This window comes from Gallus gallus, chromosome 2 (genome assembly GCF_016699485.2).
Source record: "Gallus gallus isolate bGalGal1 chromosome 2, bGalGal1.mat.broiler.GRCg7b, whole genome shotgun sequence".
Taxonomy (NCBI): Eukaryota; Metazoa; Chordata; class Aves; order Galliformes; family Phasianidae; genus Gallus; species Gallus gallus.
In genome coordinates this window covers 26,537,418-26,554,569 of record NC_052533.1, presented here as the reverse complement: position 1 = coordinate 26,554,569, position 17,152 = coordinate 26,537,418, and the positions used below count along the sequence as shown (strand labels likewise).

General features: G+C 38.0%; 1 protein-coding gene across 1 annotated transcript in view; it reads left to right on the top strand.

The window, feature by feature from the left end:
• Positions 1-15,746, top strand: part of VWDE (von Willebrand factor D and EGF domains) — a 39,993-nt gene extending 24,247 nt beyond the window's left edge. Inside the window, exons 15-30 of the mRNA XM_025147365.3 lie at positions 64-178; positions 2,637-2,887; positions 3,004-3,223; positions 3,585-3,722; positions 4,304-4,363; positions 5,875-6,546; positions 8,197-8,292; positions 8,372-8,467; positions 9,977-10,072; positions 10,689-10,784; positions 11,128-11,223; positions 11,693-11,788; positions 11,885-11,980; positions 13,251-13,346; positions 13,759-13,862; positions 15,294-15,746. Coding sequence (XP_025003133.2) covers positions 64-178; positions 2,637-2,887; positions 3,004-3,223; positions 3,585-3,722; positions 4,304-4,363; positions 5,875-6,546; positions 8,197-8,292; positions 8,372-8,467; positions 9,977-10,072; positions 10,689-10,784; positions 11,128-11,223; positions 11,693-11,788; positions 11,885-11,980; positions 13,251-13,346; positions 13,759-13,862; positions 15,294-15,314 — 2,349 coding nt within the window. The 3' untranslated portion in view covers positions 15,315-15,746. The remainder of the gene's footprint in view (positions 1-63; positions 179-2,636; positions 2,888-3,003; positions 3,224-3,584; positions 3,723-4,303; positions 4,364-5,874; positions 6,547-8,196; positions 8,293-8,371; positions 8,468-9,976; positions 10,073-10,688; positions 10,785-11,127; positions 11,224-11,692; positions 11,789-11,884; positions 11,981-13,250; positions 13,347-13,758; positions 13,863-15,293) is intronic.
• Positions 15,747-17,152: the final 1,406 nt, after the last annotated feature.

The window sequence follows — 17,152 nt, the reverse complement described above, 5'->3', positions numbered from 1 at the left end:
GATTGTGTGATTTACTGTTTGACAACTGACGATTAAGGAATCACATTGCCATTTCTCTAAAAGGAGAAAACATGCAACATAGATGGACTCTGTTATGGTGAAGGTGACACGAATCCAATCAGCCCTTGCTTACTCTGCAGACCTGACACATCAAGGTTAACTTGGTCAGTTGTTGAAAGTAAGTTCTAAATAGTTCTGATTGTTGTGTGTTTGATTTTTTTTTTTTTTTAAGTATCAAGAAGTCTAGGTTCTACTGAGTTTCAAAATGAATAGATATACCAAAGTTTTGAGCTTAGTTAAGTGTTTCAGCTAAAGCTCAGTGGTACTATTTTAGTTTGCAATTTGCTCTTGTTTTTCATCTTGCATTTCTCCTAATTTCTGAAAAAGATGTTTCATTTTCCATACTAAACTTGTGAAAGACAGACTTGTTGATGTTTTTTTTTTTCCCTGTTCACAGTAACTAACAAGAAACTACTGAAATTAACAACTCTTTGAGCCTTATTAGCAGCTAACAGCATTTTGATTTTTGGTACAGTTATGTTCACAAGTGTATTCAACATTTAGGAATAAAAGGTATTTCCCAACAATCGGCTGCATGTTCTTAGGCAAGGTTTTTCTTTCACTTTTTTGAACAGGTACTCCTTATGCAGATATCGAATAGTCTGTATACACATAATGTCATCACTGGAAAATTCAGAGTGGAAGAGATCTCAGGATGCCTGAGTCCATCCTCCTGCTTAAAGGTCATCTGTGAGCTCTGTGAACTCAATCACTAATTAACTTAGGGTGTTAATAGTAGCATATAAGCTACTATTCTTTCTACATTACTCTCATGATCGTCAAACAGTGGATTCATTTACCTGTGAGTTCACAATTGCAGGCAGAGCAAGGAAAATCATACATGAAATTGCAGTTGTAAAATTGTATAAGTTATCTAACTTACAATGTCAGCAATATAGCTCTGCGTAAGCAGCTTATCTGCAACAGCAGCTTTTCTGTATACATATATACGTGAAAATGCTCTGTAAAGAGCTTTGCATAAATGTTGCTAACATCTCATAGGCCTAGTAACAATGTTTAATACAAGATTTTGTTCCATACAGTCTTCGACTTACACCAAACATGAGGTGAACACAAGAAACTGGATTAAAAGGCAGGTCGTGTTAATTAACCACTTAATATTTGGACGTAAGTCACATTGATTGCATAGATGCATGGCCTAAGCAAATACTTCAGTGTATATTCATGAATCTCATACTTCAGTTCAATTAGAAACCATACCATGAAAAGAGGACCATCATCTAGAGTTTCTAGCTTTCTGTCTCTCCATAGTACAAAGTTTGTATATTTGTTATAGTACAAAGAAGCTGTAGCGCTTTTGGTTCAGACATTGACTGCTGGATAGATAGATCAAATTGATCCCATTGTCAAATGGTGTGTGGCTTTACTAGTAGCCATCCAGCTTTCCCCATCAACCCAGGTTCATCAAATCTCAAATACAAGAATTACATCAGTGTTTCATGGGGGAAGTGCTGGCACGACCCTGCCTGGATTATCATGGCTCTTGTATGAATAGGACTTGTGGTGGCTGCCTCACTCAATCTCTTGCTAGTTCTAACTCCTACTGAAAGTCAAGGTGGCTATACCCATTTCAAAAGAATGAAACCTAAACTCATCCAGCGGTTGTGAAGAGATTTCTATGTTAGAGCCATACACTAAAATTCAATATTACTAAAGACAGAAACAAGAATATAAAACAGAGGCAATTCCCCAAATCCAAGGAACACAAACTTTTCTCTAGGCTGGACGACATCAGAAACAGGGTGTAAGAATTTAAGTGCTGAGGCATTGGTTACAAATTCTTCTCCCTTTGTGTTTTTCTTTTTGCCACAGTTGGTGCGTTCCTGCTTGGAGTGGTCACTTCACAGTAAACCTTAATTTAACAATCTTAATCTCTTTCCCACACCCCAACTTCAAAGCTTGCACTTGCCTCAGGGTTTGCATTTCTCTCTGCTTCCCACTGATGTTTCACTGAACTGGTGCTGGTGGTTTTGCATGTTTGTTTTCACCTGGTGTCTCTAGAGATCTAACAACTCCTGCCAAACAAGTTAGAGTCCAGCAGTGCAGGAGTATTTAATAGACTTTGTCAGACTTAACAGTGAGTAGGCTGTATGGCTAAAATGCTCCCAAGGAACAGTGAGTACCTTACCTATTCCATCATCCCATGCTTAGTTTTGCTAAGACGCTCATTTCAGCCCATTCCCAAGTGGCACTTAACAATGTCTGTTCATTTCTTAAAGGAAACACCAATAACTTGATTTTCATGGCTTTCTGTACTTTCACTTTTAAACTGCAACTCTTTATAAAAACAATGTTTAATTTCAATAAATTTTGATGCCTTTTTGTATGTAAATGCAATCAATCTTTACAGGCTGTTACATACTGCAATTTCTTGTTAATGTTGTTACAATTATAATGAAAATATCTGTTCTTTTTTCCTGTGCTGTTCAAATGACTTTAGAATTTAAAAGAAATAGTCACATGTGTCTTCCCTAACAGACAGATATGTTCCTTTTAAATTTTTATAAGTATATTGCAACTCCTGCTTAAAAGAGAAAATATCTCCTTTGTTACAGACAACCAGCCTCCAGTGCTTGAAACTTTTCAGGGTATGCTACAGACTTTTTATGGAGAAGATTTTGTATATCAGTTTTTGGCTTCAGATCCAGAGGGCTCTGCTATTCTTTTCACATTGGAGTCTGGTCCTGAAGGTGCCAGTCTTTCCCCATCAGGTCTCCTTTTGTGGAAAGCTGTGTCAAAGAATCCCCGTAAATTAACATTTTCTTTGACAGATGACTGCAATGCGGAGACTAAGGTAGAAATAGAGGTAATTAATATTACAGTAAAATGACACGTGCTAGTAAGATGTTTACAATATCTAATTACAACATTCATTGCTAGTTCATGAAAAGAGAAAACTGTCTTATTTGTCTTGTTTTGTAGGTCAGGGTGAATTCATGTGATTGCCTGAATAATGGCTCATGTGTGACAAACATTAATTTCCCACCTGGAAGTGGGAGATACCTGTGTGTGTGTGTGGCTGGATTTGAAGGTGATCTCTGTCAAGTGAATACTGATGACTGCAAACTCAACCGGTGTGGTACTGGCAAATGTGTGGATGGAGTAAACAGCTATTACTGTGAATGCCCACCTGAACTTCAAGGTAAACTACTACATTATATATTCACATTTAGATTTTCTGTTTTCCTCTGGTGAATATGGTAAAACAAGAATGATAGGTTTGGTCCCAGCATGGTTTCTCCCATGCCTGCACATAAATGTAGTCCACAGAACTCATCCTCTTCGTATTCTGAAATAAGTAAGAAACTTGGCATATGATAAAAAAAAATATGCAACAAACATAGTGAGCTGCACTTATTAGATGTACTGAAATATTTTGATGTATTTAGTATATGCACTTCTTTGTATTTTTGCATCTACATATATTCTACTTTTATCATTTATAAAAGTATTGTCAAGGTCTGGTGACAACAGTATTATAAAAAATCTGTATGTGAATGCAGGTGAAAATTGTCAAGATGACATAGATGAATGTGCATCCAACCCTTGCTTCCCTGGAGTATTTTGCTTCAATACTTTTGGTTCTTACTATTGCGGTTCATGCCCAAATAATCTACATGGAGATGGGAAGTCATGCTACGGTAATATGACCTGTTTTTCAGAAGAATACTATTGTCTTCTTATAATCAGACAAGATATTTCTGCATGTGCTGTGTAAATTAGAACTCTACAGTAGTCAGCAGAAAAGAACTCTGACTGTTGGCTACTGAGAGAGAATCTCAGATGGTCACAGTATCAGAATGTAGCAGGTCACACAGCTGTAAACTCCTTTTCCAAATGTTTAGAAAAGAAATAGCTACCAAATGCCCACATTCTTTCGTATAATACTAGGAATCTGTGCAGTGTATTTTTTCTGTGTTATTTTCATAATACGAGTAACTGTTGACAAAATGCTTTGCTTTTAGGCTGCTTAGTATAGAACTATTTATTCAAATAAAGACACTTGAGAAATCAGGTGCCTAACATTAATTTAGTGTGTCCTATTATGCAATTTCTGAGTAACTGGTATTTTAAACATAATCTAATGCAAATCTTTAAGAAACATTTTTTACTCTTCATCTGCTGTCTTAATTTTGAGTTATTTTTTCAATTGGAATTCTGTAATTTATTTGCTGTTGAAATAAAAGTAACTATTAATGTGCTCTCTCATTTTTTGTTTTAGAAACCTTTGAAGATATTTATGCTGAAAGAAAAGATTCCACAGAAGCTGGAGAGAATAAAGGTGATTTTATTTCATCAAGATAGTGAAATTTCTGATTCACATACTGATAAGAATATAGCTGGGAAGTTAAAGGTTTTAGTCAGCTTTATGTTATTCACTTTAATTTTTCAGTTTAACTAAATTAAATTAATGACTTGGTTTGCATTCTTATTTCTGATCTTATAAATGACACTGAAATGTCAATATCAACAAATCCCTTAGGTCAGTCAAGTCATTTCACTGTCAGTGTGATATATGACATTCTCACTGCTGCCTTTTGTTTTTGTGACTAACCACTGACGTACAATAGGTAACATGGGGATAGGGACATCTGTTATATGAGATAAGCAAAAGTTTATGGCATTATGTTGAATGCCATTTTCATACTTTAATTCAGAAGAAAGGTGAAGAGTATGGCAAATGAAGGTTCTTAATTCCAAAACTCCTTTAACACTACTGCTGGCATTTCCAGCTCTGTGCCTGCTGAGGTGTTGTTCACAGAGAATTCTCCTTGGGTGTCTTTTTCTTCATCTCTGAATTGTTAGCAGGGGAGGAAAATGCTCTCTCACTCACTTGCCAATGCTGGATAATTCTTTATCTGTTTCTCCTAATGCTTTGTTTTTCAGCATTGAGAATTATAACACTTTGCAATAAGATTGAGGGCAGTTTAACCTTTTGTTTACAGTTTTCTAATACTGTTCCAAAGGACAGATCTTAAGTTGAACAGTCTCTTCCAACTTCATTCTTGCTCAAACGCATAGTGCTAAAAACCCATTGAAGGCCTTCTGCCATTCTTGGATTACAGTGCCGTACTCCTTTCTACAGTACACCAGAACACCCACTTTTTTTCTGGGCAGAATATGGAGCATTTCTCATTCATTTTCCATTACTATCAGAGAGAAGGCTAAGTCCGTCTTTGTCATTGAAAACACATATGTAATATTCTATAAATGAAAAATATACAAAAACTATGAAAATGAAGAGAATGTTCAGAGAATTATTGGAGATCTCTGAGATAGCTGAAGTAATTAAGTAAACTAAAACACAATAATTCTTTTGCTACAAAGTGGTGAATTATTCATATAAAATACTTCATGTGATGTAAGTGTAAGTTGGTAAGTATATATTGTGACTAAATATCTGCTTCCAGACTCTAGGCTTATTACCTGCATTTAGACATACATGTGAACAGTAAGCAGTATCTTTTGTTGAAACACCATTACAGTAATCTAGTTGGTATGGCACTAGTAATTTGTTCTGCCAGTAAAGTTATATGTTGACCCAATATCTGAATATCCCTGGCTGCCTGCTCCAAAAGGCCATGGTGAGAGTGGGAAAGGATATAGCCAGAGTACTGTCTGCCAGTTGAGATTTATGTCTGACTACAAACATTTATTCTTGTGTAACACATGAGAGGAGAGGAATGAATGCAACATATCTTTTTCTGTTCAGAAGACGTTCTCCATCCTCAAAAGAAAAAGTCTTGTAATATTTCTGTACATCTTTTCTCCTTTTTCTCTAACATTCTGTAGGTTTTGAACAGTCATCATTTGACAACGTCTTGAGCTCTGTTCCCAGTTCTACCGATGTCCCCCAAAGATTTATTTCTATAGAAATGGACAATACTAGCACTCTATCAGCTTCCAGACCAAAAACAGTCACCACTGAGAAGTCAGATAGCACTCAGAGAAGTGCTTCTGTACAATCAGATGTTACTGAAAACATTGCTCACGCTCTTGGTAGCACCAGTGGACACCTTACTGGCACAGAAGGGGCTTCTCCAGAAAACACAGTGATGACAGCTTCTTCAAGGAGCCATGCTGTATCAGCTGAGAAGAAAACAAGGGCAAAAGTTGAGGCCTACAGTCATTGGGAGACTAACAGGAAGGCTTCTCTTAGCAGTTCAGCGAATACAAGCAAAGGGCTTTCTTTGCCACACAATGTATTTAAAGGTAGAAATGCTCACAGAGTTCAGCACTTGTTAGCCAAGCATAGAGTGAGTCCTTTACCTTTTGCGCTTGTTGAAGTGACTGTCCCACCAGAAATGCTTCCTGAAGATTTAGATGAAATAGTGCTTCCTAAAGCAGTAACCTGTGCTGACCTACCCTGTTTTCCTGGAGTAACTTGTGAGCCAAGTCAGGATGACAGAGTCAAGTGTGGTCGTTGTCCTTATGGTTACTATGGGGATGGCTTCAATTGTAGAGGTATTGCAAATGACTGTAACTAAATGCTTTGCTGAGAATAATTTTTTTATATATAGGTTGCTCTGAAAATAATGCCTCCTATTTATTTCCATGGAACATGGAAATTACAACAGACAAAAAGAGCACAATAACACTATTTGACAGAGCAAATTCTCAGCTACAAAACACCATTTTTCAGTGTAGTCACCACCATTAGCTATGCATTTTTGCCCACAATGAACAAGAGCCTGCATGCCACGCTTGTAAAAATCTGCACAAGTGGAGGTGACCCACTGTTTCAAAGCTGCTTTGAGGGCTTCATTGCTAGGAAAATATTGCCCATACAGTTGTCCTTCATTGGCCCAAACAGTTGGAAGTTAGAAAATGCCAAATCTGGACTATACAGTGGGTATGCTAAGTCAGTCCTACCAGGAATGGTGATGTGCTCCACGGTCTTCAAACTGGTATGGGTGCTGCAGTTATCATGTTTCAAGAAGAAGGTTGTCCTCTTCTCCCTCCCGACTCTGAAATTTTGAGCCTTCAACTTAGTCAGTATCGTAATGTAGTGGTCAGAGTTGATGATTTGTCCGGGTTCCAGGAAATCCGGAAGGATCACCTCTGTCCTATCCCAGAAGACAGTGAACATAACTTTACCCACTGAGGGCTACATCTTGAACTTTTTCTTCGATGGAGAATTCATGTGTTGCCACTCCATGAACTGCTGGTTTGACTGGCTTATAGTGGTGACAACCTGTCTCATCATTGGTGCATTACAGGAAACTGTCATCTTCAGGCTTGTATTGGTTCAGTAGGTCCTGACAAACTTGCATGCAGTGGTCTTTCTGTTCTATGTGAACATTTGTGGGACCTACCTTGCACAAACTTTGCAATATTTTAACGTGTCACTATCATTTCCAACATATAGAAGCCAATATTCAACTTCATACACAGTTCCCTGGTTGCAGTCCACCTATTCACGTGGATGAGCTGATCGAGACCATCTTCATTTTGTAGAGTGACAGTTCTGCATGGACATCCAGAATGTGGCTTGTCTCACATCTCTGTAACACTACTGAAACTCACCACCCACCGCTTCACTGTGCTCACATGCACTGTTTGGTCTCCATAGGCATTCAGCAAAAGATGAATGTCAATGGGCTCAATTTTTTCCACATGGAGGAATTCAGTGACACACCTTTGCTTAATATGCACTTCCATGTCAGACTCCATTCTGTAAGACTGCCCCTCTGCTGCCATCTGTCACACGGCAGCAAATTTAATGGAATATTGTAGGGAAGGTTCAGCCTTACTGCCACACCACCACCATCTGTCTCTGATGTTGTGGGCCAACATAATAAAATAGGAGGCATTACTTCCAGAACAGCTCTTGCATTTTTATAGTGTGAGAGTACATTGTTAATGTGTGATTGGTAAAATGCATATAGTATTGAATTTCTTTATTTCCTTCTTAATATTTAGCTTACAGGTTTTTAGTTGGGTGGATATACTTAAAAACATTTTTTTTCTGATGTATCTCAGGCTCTCCTCTTATGATCAGGGAATGGATTGATTCTTTGTGGTATGTTCATTGTGCCAAGTAGGACATAGTTAGGCTGAAATGCCACTGTTTGTTTCTTTATTCCTTTCACTGTTTTCTTAATTGCCTTTCAGCAATATGTAGACAAACATGTGGCAAAAATATGGAGTGTGTGGCACCCAATATTTGCAAGTGCAAGCCTGGTTATGCTGGTTATAACTGTCAGACAGGTGAGTATGGCATTTTGATTTAGCCCATGGTAGCTCATATAAATGAGTTAATGATTAAGATCACTGTTGATTTGCACAGCTCTATGCAGACCTGATTGCAAAAACCATGGAAAATGCATTAAGCCCAATGTCTGTGAATGTCTACCAGGTTACAGTGGCTCCACTTGTGAAGAAGGTAAACAGAATATTTTGTACTTTTGAATTCATAAATGTCTGAATGTTGCTGTCAGTGACTTTCATAACTGTTCGTTCTGACAGGAATGCAAGTTCATTTGATTTTTACTTTAACAGAGATTCCTATGTTTAGTAAGTTATGACAGCAAAATATCATACTTTGATTTAACTTACTGCATCATCAGTGCACTGTATGCTGATCTAAAAAAAAAAAAAAGAAAAAACATTGGTTGGTTTTTATTTATTTTTTTTATCACTCACATCTGAGGAAACAGATCTCCTGTGCTTTTTCCACTGGGCATTTATTCAGTTGCTCTTCTCCACTTCACCCCTTCAGCACCTTTCAAGAAAACAAAGGTCAACAAATTGCAGTTCACTTTCATGGGCGTGCATCTGCCTTCCCAGCAGATCCATGGGTAGAATACAGTCCCTCTAACTTAGGTGCCTTTGATTGGGTATTGCCATCCCTAAACTGATGCATACAAATCTCAGTTCCTTTGAGGAAGAGGGTAAGAATACAAAAGGATGTCTCAAACAGCCATCTGAATTCTCTATAATTCAGTTTCTGAATAATTTAATGTAAATACTTTCTTCTCTCTATTGACTGTATAGAGAATACAGGCTGTCTCCAGGTGGTGACCCAGTTTGCTTACTCATGATTTGCCTTTCTCTAAGTACAGGAAGCTACAGCTGTTAACTGCATTCTCTTAGGAAGAGTTCCTAATGGCACGTCATGGTGGCACCCAGCTCTGTGTGACAGTGATGGTTGGGATGTTCTCAAGTGAATGCGAGATCTGGATTCTAGACATATCACCTCAAAACAGTTTCCCAGTCACCATGCATTAGGATATTCTTAGTAAGATCGCTTAGCAGTTCTGCTGAAGTGAGCAATGTTCCCAAGGACAGGCAGCAGGAAAGGAAGTCTGGTCAAGCCTATTGATTAAGGCTGCCAGCTGGAAAGACGCTGCCAGCTGGAAAGACCCTGCCACCACGAACCCTTCTGTGGATAGATTTGGACCATTAGTGTACTGACTCAAAATGACTGAGTGTTCTTCCTGTGATTCTGGCCACATCTAATTTGTAGGCTTCCTCAGTCTGTTCAGGTGGATTTATGTTGCATGTTTCCTTACACTTGTATAATAATATACAGATGAGAGATAAGCATAGGTTTTCCTTCAGTATTTCTGATAATGTGAAATTATGTAAAGACGGTGGCCATAGTAACTTTCACAGCAAATAGAGTTCACCAGTAACTGTATATGCCTCTAAGCTGAACATGGAAGCTGGAAGACTGCAGTCCTGTCTGGAAATTGTCATACATTTCCATTCTCTGTGGGAGGCCACCCATGTTGGAACTGTGTGTGCTCTGTTGAAATTAAGTTCTTGTTTGTTCTTGTAAAAAGGCATAACATTCATTTTATTTCTAGTTCTTTCTGGTCTGCTAAAGCATGACCAATCCACACATCTTTTCAGATGTGATTTCTTGAACAACTTAATTCCACTTTCACAGCATACTGTAAACCATCCTGTAAAAATGGAGGCACGTGCTTGGCCAGAAATCTCTGTACCTGCCCCTATGGTTTTGTAGGACCAAGATGTGATACAAGTAAGTAAAAAAATCATAAACAAACAATACAGAAAATCTTCCCGTTCTTTGGGAACAGGAAAGCAAGTTATAGTTTAAATATCTGATGTGCTGTGTCTAAGACTCCTGCCTCTTTGACGGATCTCATGCTTGGGTTTTATGATCAGTACTTAAATAGTACTGGTGTATAAATTTTGAAAACATAATGTACTATAAAAGTTGCAAGTAGTTTTTAAGTTTTGAATAGGAACATGGAAACATGGAGTTTGTTGAACCTGAAATAGTACCATACGTCTACGCTTGTTGAAGTGATGGATACCTGATTGAACTTTCTTGGAGTCTATCAAATCCATCATGTAATCTGAACATATAATCTTGGATTTCGTTTTCCTAGATATCATAGTTTGCTAACACTAAATAAAACCGAATCATGAGTAATTGCATGGAAGGATGTTTCATATACCTGTAGTGCAACCTCTTTCTGGGTTTGAGATAGGATCAATCTATTCAGCAATTCTTCTTCCACTAGTGATATTGTGTGTAATTTCCAGTGTTAATATCTGGGAAAGAACTGAAAAATGGATGAAGGATAAATTGTAACATATTTTTTTTTCCCTCTTTGACGGATGGATGGTAGTGATTTGCAACAGACACTGTGAAAATGGCGGTGAATGTCTCACTCCAGACATCTGCCAGTGTAAATCTGGATGGTATGGACCAACGTGCAGTACAGGTAACAGGGGACAGACCCCACTGTGGACTCCTGCAAGTTCCACGTTCCTGAGAGGCCTCTCATAATCTGAAATTTGTAACCATGTGGCTCAGACAGCAGCACTGGGTGGCTGCTTAATGCTGGGGTGCCCCCACACCCCCTCTCTTGTCTCTGCATGCTTGTTCTGATGCCAAGTAGCAGCTCTAGAATACCGATCTCAGATTTTTGGGTAGAGATTTTAAGTGAATAGCATAATCTGAACTCATCTGAGGCATTTAATCGCAGTCCTTGCAACAGAAGTAGATATTTTATGGATTTCATTTTGTTGTCATGGTTCTCACTTTTCCTCACCCTGTTTGTGCAGCGATGTGTGACCCTGTATGTCTCAATGGTGGTTCCTGTACTAAGCCAGGTGTTTGCCTCTGCCCACATGGATTTTATGGAGCCCGGTGTCAGAATGGTAATCTTTTTTTTCCTCCTATTTCCTGTCATTATGAGATAATCAGTAAGAAAGCATTGTTAAGCTTGAGACAGATTTCATAATCAAGTCTTCAGAGAAGTAGCGTACAACATAAACATATATATGTAAAGCTTTTATGGCTGATTGAATCGATGTTCAAGAAGAGATACTAAAAATTTGCTTTCTCTGTCTTGCACTCAACTCTTAAGCAGTGTTCAGCCACTTGACCAGCTGCATTGTATATTATATAGTCTGGTCACTTGTATAGACATACGTTTGCCAACCTTGACACATTCTTATCTTATTCTGTATTTGCTATTGATGTAATAAATCCACTAATATGATTTTTGCTAGACAGGCTTGGTAGTTTATATCGATGTTTGGCACTATCAGGATTTTAGTGTTGCACTAATTTCCTGGAAGTATGTTGCAAAAGCAAACAACAGCCTTTCTCCTTTATATCTTTTAGCTGTCTGCAGGCCGCCTTGCAAGAATGGTGGCCACTGCATGAGAAACAACATTTGTACTTGTCCTGAAGGTTACACAGGCAGAAGATGTGAAAAAAGTAAGCTAGTGTTAAAATCCTTCCAGAATATGAAAGTAACCAATAAATAAAAGTAAACCATTAAAAAATATTTACCAGCACGTTTCTGAATTTAAGGTGTCTGTGAGCCAACGTGCATGAATGGAGGAAGATGCGTAGAGCCCAATGTTTGCTCTTGTCCTTCAGGGTGGAGTGGAAAAAAATGTAACACACGTAAGTATCATGTAGTTAACAGGAGAACCATGCCTCGAAAGTAATGTATGGTCAAAGGACAGCTCTGTCAACACATAATATTAAGTTAGTGACAAAGAACTCTTAAATATACACACTTTGACAAACAGTGATCTGTAACTTGGCAGCAAAATGTAGAATGGAGAACTAATACCATGCAGCTCAGGCTAAATCATGAGACCAAAATATCCTTTTAATTCTTGAATGACATATATTTCTGTTTCTTTCTCCACTCTTGTCTAAATAAAATGCATCTGTACTTTTGAATACATACAGCTGCAAAGAACTGGGTCAATGAACAGAAAGAATTTCAGTTTGTACTATAGGACATAAAAAAAAGATATCACAGAAAAAGAACTACAGTGAAACATTGGAAAGCTGTGGAAACAGTGGGAAATGATTGGAATAGAAAATGCAATGGGCATAAATTCTCTAGGAAAGATAAAAATAGGACTGTGATGGAAGCACAGCTGTGGATTGCGTTGTATCTTGATGAAATTATAGATGGCACGTAAATGAAATGTGGCAGCTTGGATAAAGGCACAGTTTATGTGAAAATCAGCATGAGCATGGATGGTAGAAATATAATAGATAAAACGTGAGTGTCTGTCATATCACCCCACCTGAGGCTCAGATACTGATATGGACAGTGAGATGCATGATGGCGTGGATGAAAAACAATTTTCCCTGTGTTATTTTTTGTAATAATTGGAAAGTTCCATTGAAAAAAAAATCAGCCATATTGACAGGAGTTAGATATTTTTGGACTCTATGGAGAAGAGATTTCATCATCATAAAATCTGTTAATCAATGAGAAATAATAGTGTTCTAGAGAATGGTTTAATAAACAGAGAATGTGCAGAAAAAATGGTTCATAGAAAATAACTTAAGATCAAATATTCATGAGTTGATTCTCTGTGAGTTAAGTTGTATGACAGACAGAAAGATCTTTCCCAGAGGTTCAGATTTTGGAAAGGTAAACTTGGAAAAAAAAAACCCACCCATGTAGTGGCAGACTTAATATTTCAGGCTTCTGTAGCTGACTGTTGTATCAGAACATCTCAGTGCATGCAATGACTGCAAGCCTTTGTGTTTCTGGTTCTCTAACATTCTGTTGATCTTGGGGTTTTAGTGAAGACGATGTGACTCTTTTGTGTAGAAAGCAGTCAGCAACTAGTGAGCATCCTCAAATGTAGATAAAAAGTAATCACTTCAGATATAACTGAACTTTGTGGTGATGGTTTTTGTGCAGCAGTCTGTCTTCAGGAATGTAAGAACGGTGGAGAGTGCATTGGACCAAGTACGTGTCATTGTCCTCCACAGTGGGAAGGAATCCAGTGTCAAACACGTAAGAATGATGTGGCCTACAATGTAAACTTTTTGTTTCTTCATAGTTTAGATTGCTGCAGAAATGTGCAATACCTGCAAGTCCTGTACCTTAGCTTATTTTAGCACAAATCTATGTTAAAGGCCCATTCTGAAGCTCTCTAGAAAAAGATGGTCTGAGATCATGTATGCAATGGATAGATGATATGCTGCTGCAGCAGCCCTGAGAGACCATTGCTACGCACTGCTTTTAAACACACCTTACTCATGTCCCTCTCTCTATCTCATTTATTTTGTCAGCATGCTCCCATATTACATCTGCATCTTTGTATATGGAGATGGGATAGGCAAGAGTATTGTTGGCTCCACATGACTGTGAAGCTTCCTTCACTGAGTAATTAGATAACTAAAGCCACATATCCCTCTCGTTCTAGCTGTGTGCAATCAGAAGTGCCTGTTTGGAGGCAAGTGCGTGTCACCTAATGTGTGTTCCTGCCGTCCTGGTTATACTGGAGTCCTCTGTGGGAAGAAAGTTCAGGTAACTGCAGTGTCAAGATGCCATTACCAATGTGGCAATTTGGAAGCCATTGCTTAGTCCACTTGTCCAGAAAAGCAGCACCAAACACACCAAGGAGTGTTTTGTCTTGTTTTTTCACTGCAGTCTCCAGTGAGGGAAAAGTCCTAAAATTCCTGACTTATTCTATTATTTTACTCATTCCAGTACTTTGAGAATTTTTCCCAACACCTGAAGTAAATTTCCTTTGTTTCTAATTACGTTGTTTCTTTTCCTGCTGCAGCCAGTTTGGGAATGACTTCAATCATTACTCTTTTCTAGAGCACAGCCCCATTTTGGGGAGGAGTATCCCACTATTGACTTTCTCAGGCAATGTCAGGTCAAGCCCTAATATTTTTTTATCTACCTACCTGGCTACACTGTCACTCAGTGCATCCCCATTTCATGCAAACATTTCTTATCACCAAGTGTAACTTTGAGCACTGACTATCTTTCACTGAAGTTATTTAATTAAATATTATTACCAGTGTTTTGCAACTTTTGAAGTAGAAACTGTTCTACTTTTCTCTGCATCATCAACGATTCTCCTTTTAGTTTCAGCAGATTTTGATATTTTTAGGATGCAGAATTCACTTAAGGAGTTGGAACATACCTAATTTCGGCACTGCTTGCTGGTACTATTCCTCTACATTTGTCTTTAATTACATGCAACTGTTAATGTTTACACTGTTTTCTTTTAAAAACCATTCTGCTCTTTGGTCTCGTGCAGCAACCAAAACAATGTAATCTATCTTTCCCATTTCCTTTCTTTTTAGTACTTCGCCACAGAGCCTTTTAATGCAAAATCTATACTGTGACTTCTAGCTATGCAGATTTTTTTTAGTGAGGAACAGTTAAAAAACAGGAAAAAAAGCAACAGATTTTTACTTTCATCCAAGCGTTAATTTCTCCCAGTTCATTTTTTTTTTTTTTTTTTGCTTTATCATGTACAACATACAGTGCCATTAACATCTTCAGTTAGGTATCAGATAATTTGCCAAAGATGGGGTAAATACATGTAAGAAATCAGAACAGTAAATAACTGCTCCTATGTACCTGGAAAATATAGAACTATACATCACAAACACTGTAAAGATAAAACTGTAATGTTTGTTGCATGGATTTCCAAAATGCATAATAACAAAGGAAATAATTTAGATTTAAGTATTTGCATAAATACATCCTTCAAAGCATCAGCATTTTTTTCTTACTCCAGAAAATACATTGCTGATCAGTCGGACAGTGCTATATCTCTCACTGATGAAAATGGCACATTTTCTTTCTCAAGTAAACAAACAAGCTTTATGCACAACCTGAACTTTATGTTGTGTTTCTTCATATCAGGAAAGCAGAGATCCATTAAAATTGATCCTTAAATAAGTTCATCTATTATATTTGTTTATTTTTCCTTCCCAGGTACAAAGACGTCGTGGTTGAAGAAAGGAAGCGTATCAATTAAATGCTGCATGGATCTGTGACGCTTGAAAATAGCAAGAAGTTTGAAGGCATTCACAGATCTTATTTAAGTGAAGAGAATATTCAGAATATTTTTTAAAAATTCATGTTAGTTGGGAATTTTTGAAGAGCTTCAATACAACAAACTTGTAGTCATTGTAACATGTATGTTTCTACAATTCTCAGCTACCTCAGAGCCTCTGATTCTTCACCAGAGATTTCATAGATCACGCAAACCCAGAATTCCACAGTCTGTTAATGGTGTCAACTGGACTACGTGTGATGAAGATTGTACTATCTGCTGAGCACCTCTAGGAAAGTAGACAGCACATAATCACTTGGGAATTGTACATTCTGTTTTTAAACATTGTTCACATATGTATTATTTGGAAGCATATTGAAGGAAGAGCACAAGTTCTTTTTTTCAGCTTGTATTTTCATTTGTGTGCTTGGTAGTGAGGAAGGAGGGATAGCCTAAAACAAGACTTCAGTAGTAGTGCAGGCAGGGCTGTATGGCTCATTAACAGTCAACCAGCAGCAGACTAACTCTGGTTTATCTGTGGCAGGCCTTTGTATCCAGCAGCCAGATTCTGACTCTTCATTACTTACCTTCACATGTGTGCATGCAAGTACAGAATGACTGCTGTGTCTGTAAGACTCTTTCATGCCCCTGTTTTGAAATGGCATTTGGAAAGGCGAGAAAATAATGTTTCTTAGAGAAATGTGACAGTGTTTGACCCACAGAGATCCCGTGCTGAACCTCAAAATAAGAGCTGGTAAGAGTGGGAGTTTGCTGCACATCATGACATCTGTATACATCTTCTCAGAAAGTATTTGTAAGCAGTCCATATGGGTGCTTCTTCCATTACCTATCGCTCCAACCAATTATTATCACCAACCAGCAGCAAGACAGTTTTGGAACAAATGAAACTCCAGTTTATTTTAAGCTTCCTTCCTCCTTCTGCCTCTCCTTCAGCAAATGAGTTCTGGTAATAGACACAAAACTCCCTTTCAGCTAAGCATGTGAATTTACCATTTTGGGCTGTGGACTGTTTTTCTTACAAGAAAAAAAATAAGCCTCATTATTTTTAATCTCATGAACCATATCCCATTTATACGTACTAATTCTGAATAGAAAGAAAATCCTATTCCTTTTGCCATTTTCTGCCACTGTGGGATGCCAACTGCCACTCAGAGCTGTAAGAGCTTTCGGGAGCTTACATTTCTCCTTACCTTTCCATAGCCCTCTTAATCCGTTCTGCAAAGCAAATTGGCATTTTCAGAGCTCAGCACCATTTCAGAATGATAATTCTGGTGTGTATTTCAGAAATGGTTTCAATCTTCCACTTGCATTTTAAGTTTCAGTGGCTCCATGGCTTTTATTTTTAATCCAGCATCCAGGTGGCTGATAGCCAGATGTGTTGAGAACTGTTCTATTATTTAAAACCTGCTTCACTTGAACTGTTTCCTTTCTCACAGCTCACAAAGAACTCTATGAACAAAACCTGACCAGCTATTGGAACTGATGCCTCAGGCTGAAGTCTTGAATACACAATATTTTTTAACTGCGGGCTGATATTCCATAAGCTCATTTTGTAACAGCCCCCACTCCATGCATCATTTAGCTACAGAGGTGGTGCTCTCAAGGATGAGGTGCCAGGAACAGTGTTTTGGTTAATGACTTTGCGCAACCCTCTGTTCACAAAACTGAACCAACACAAATGCCCTTCTAGGATTTTAGGCTGAATAAAGGGTTTTAAATAATAACTTCTAGTATTTCCCACTGATTTTCATTGTTGCTGAAGGCAGAAATAACTTCT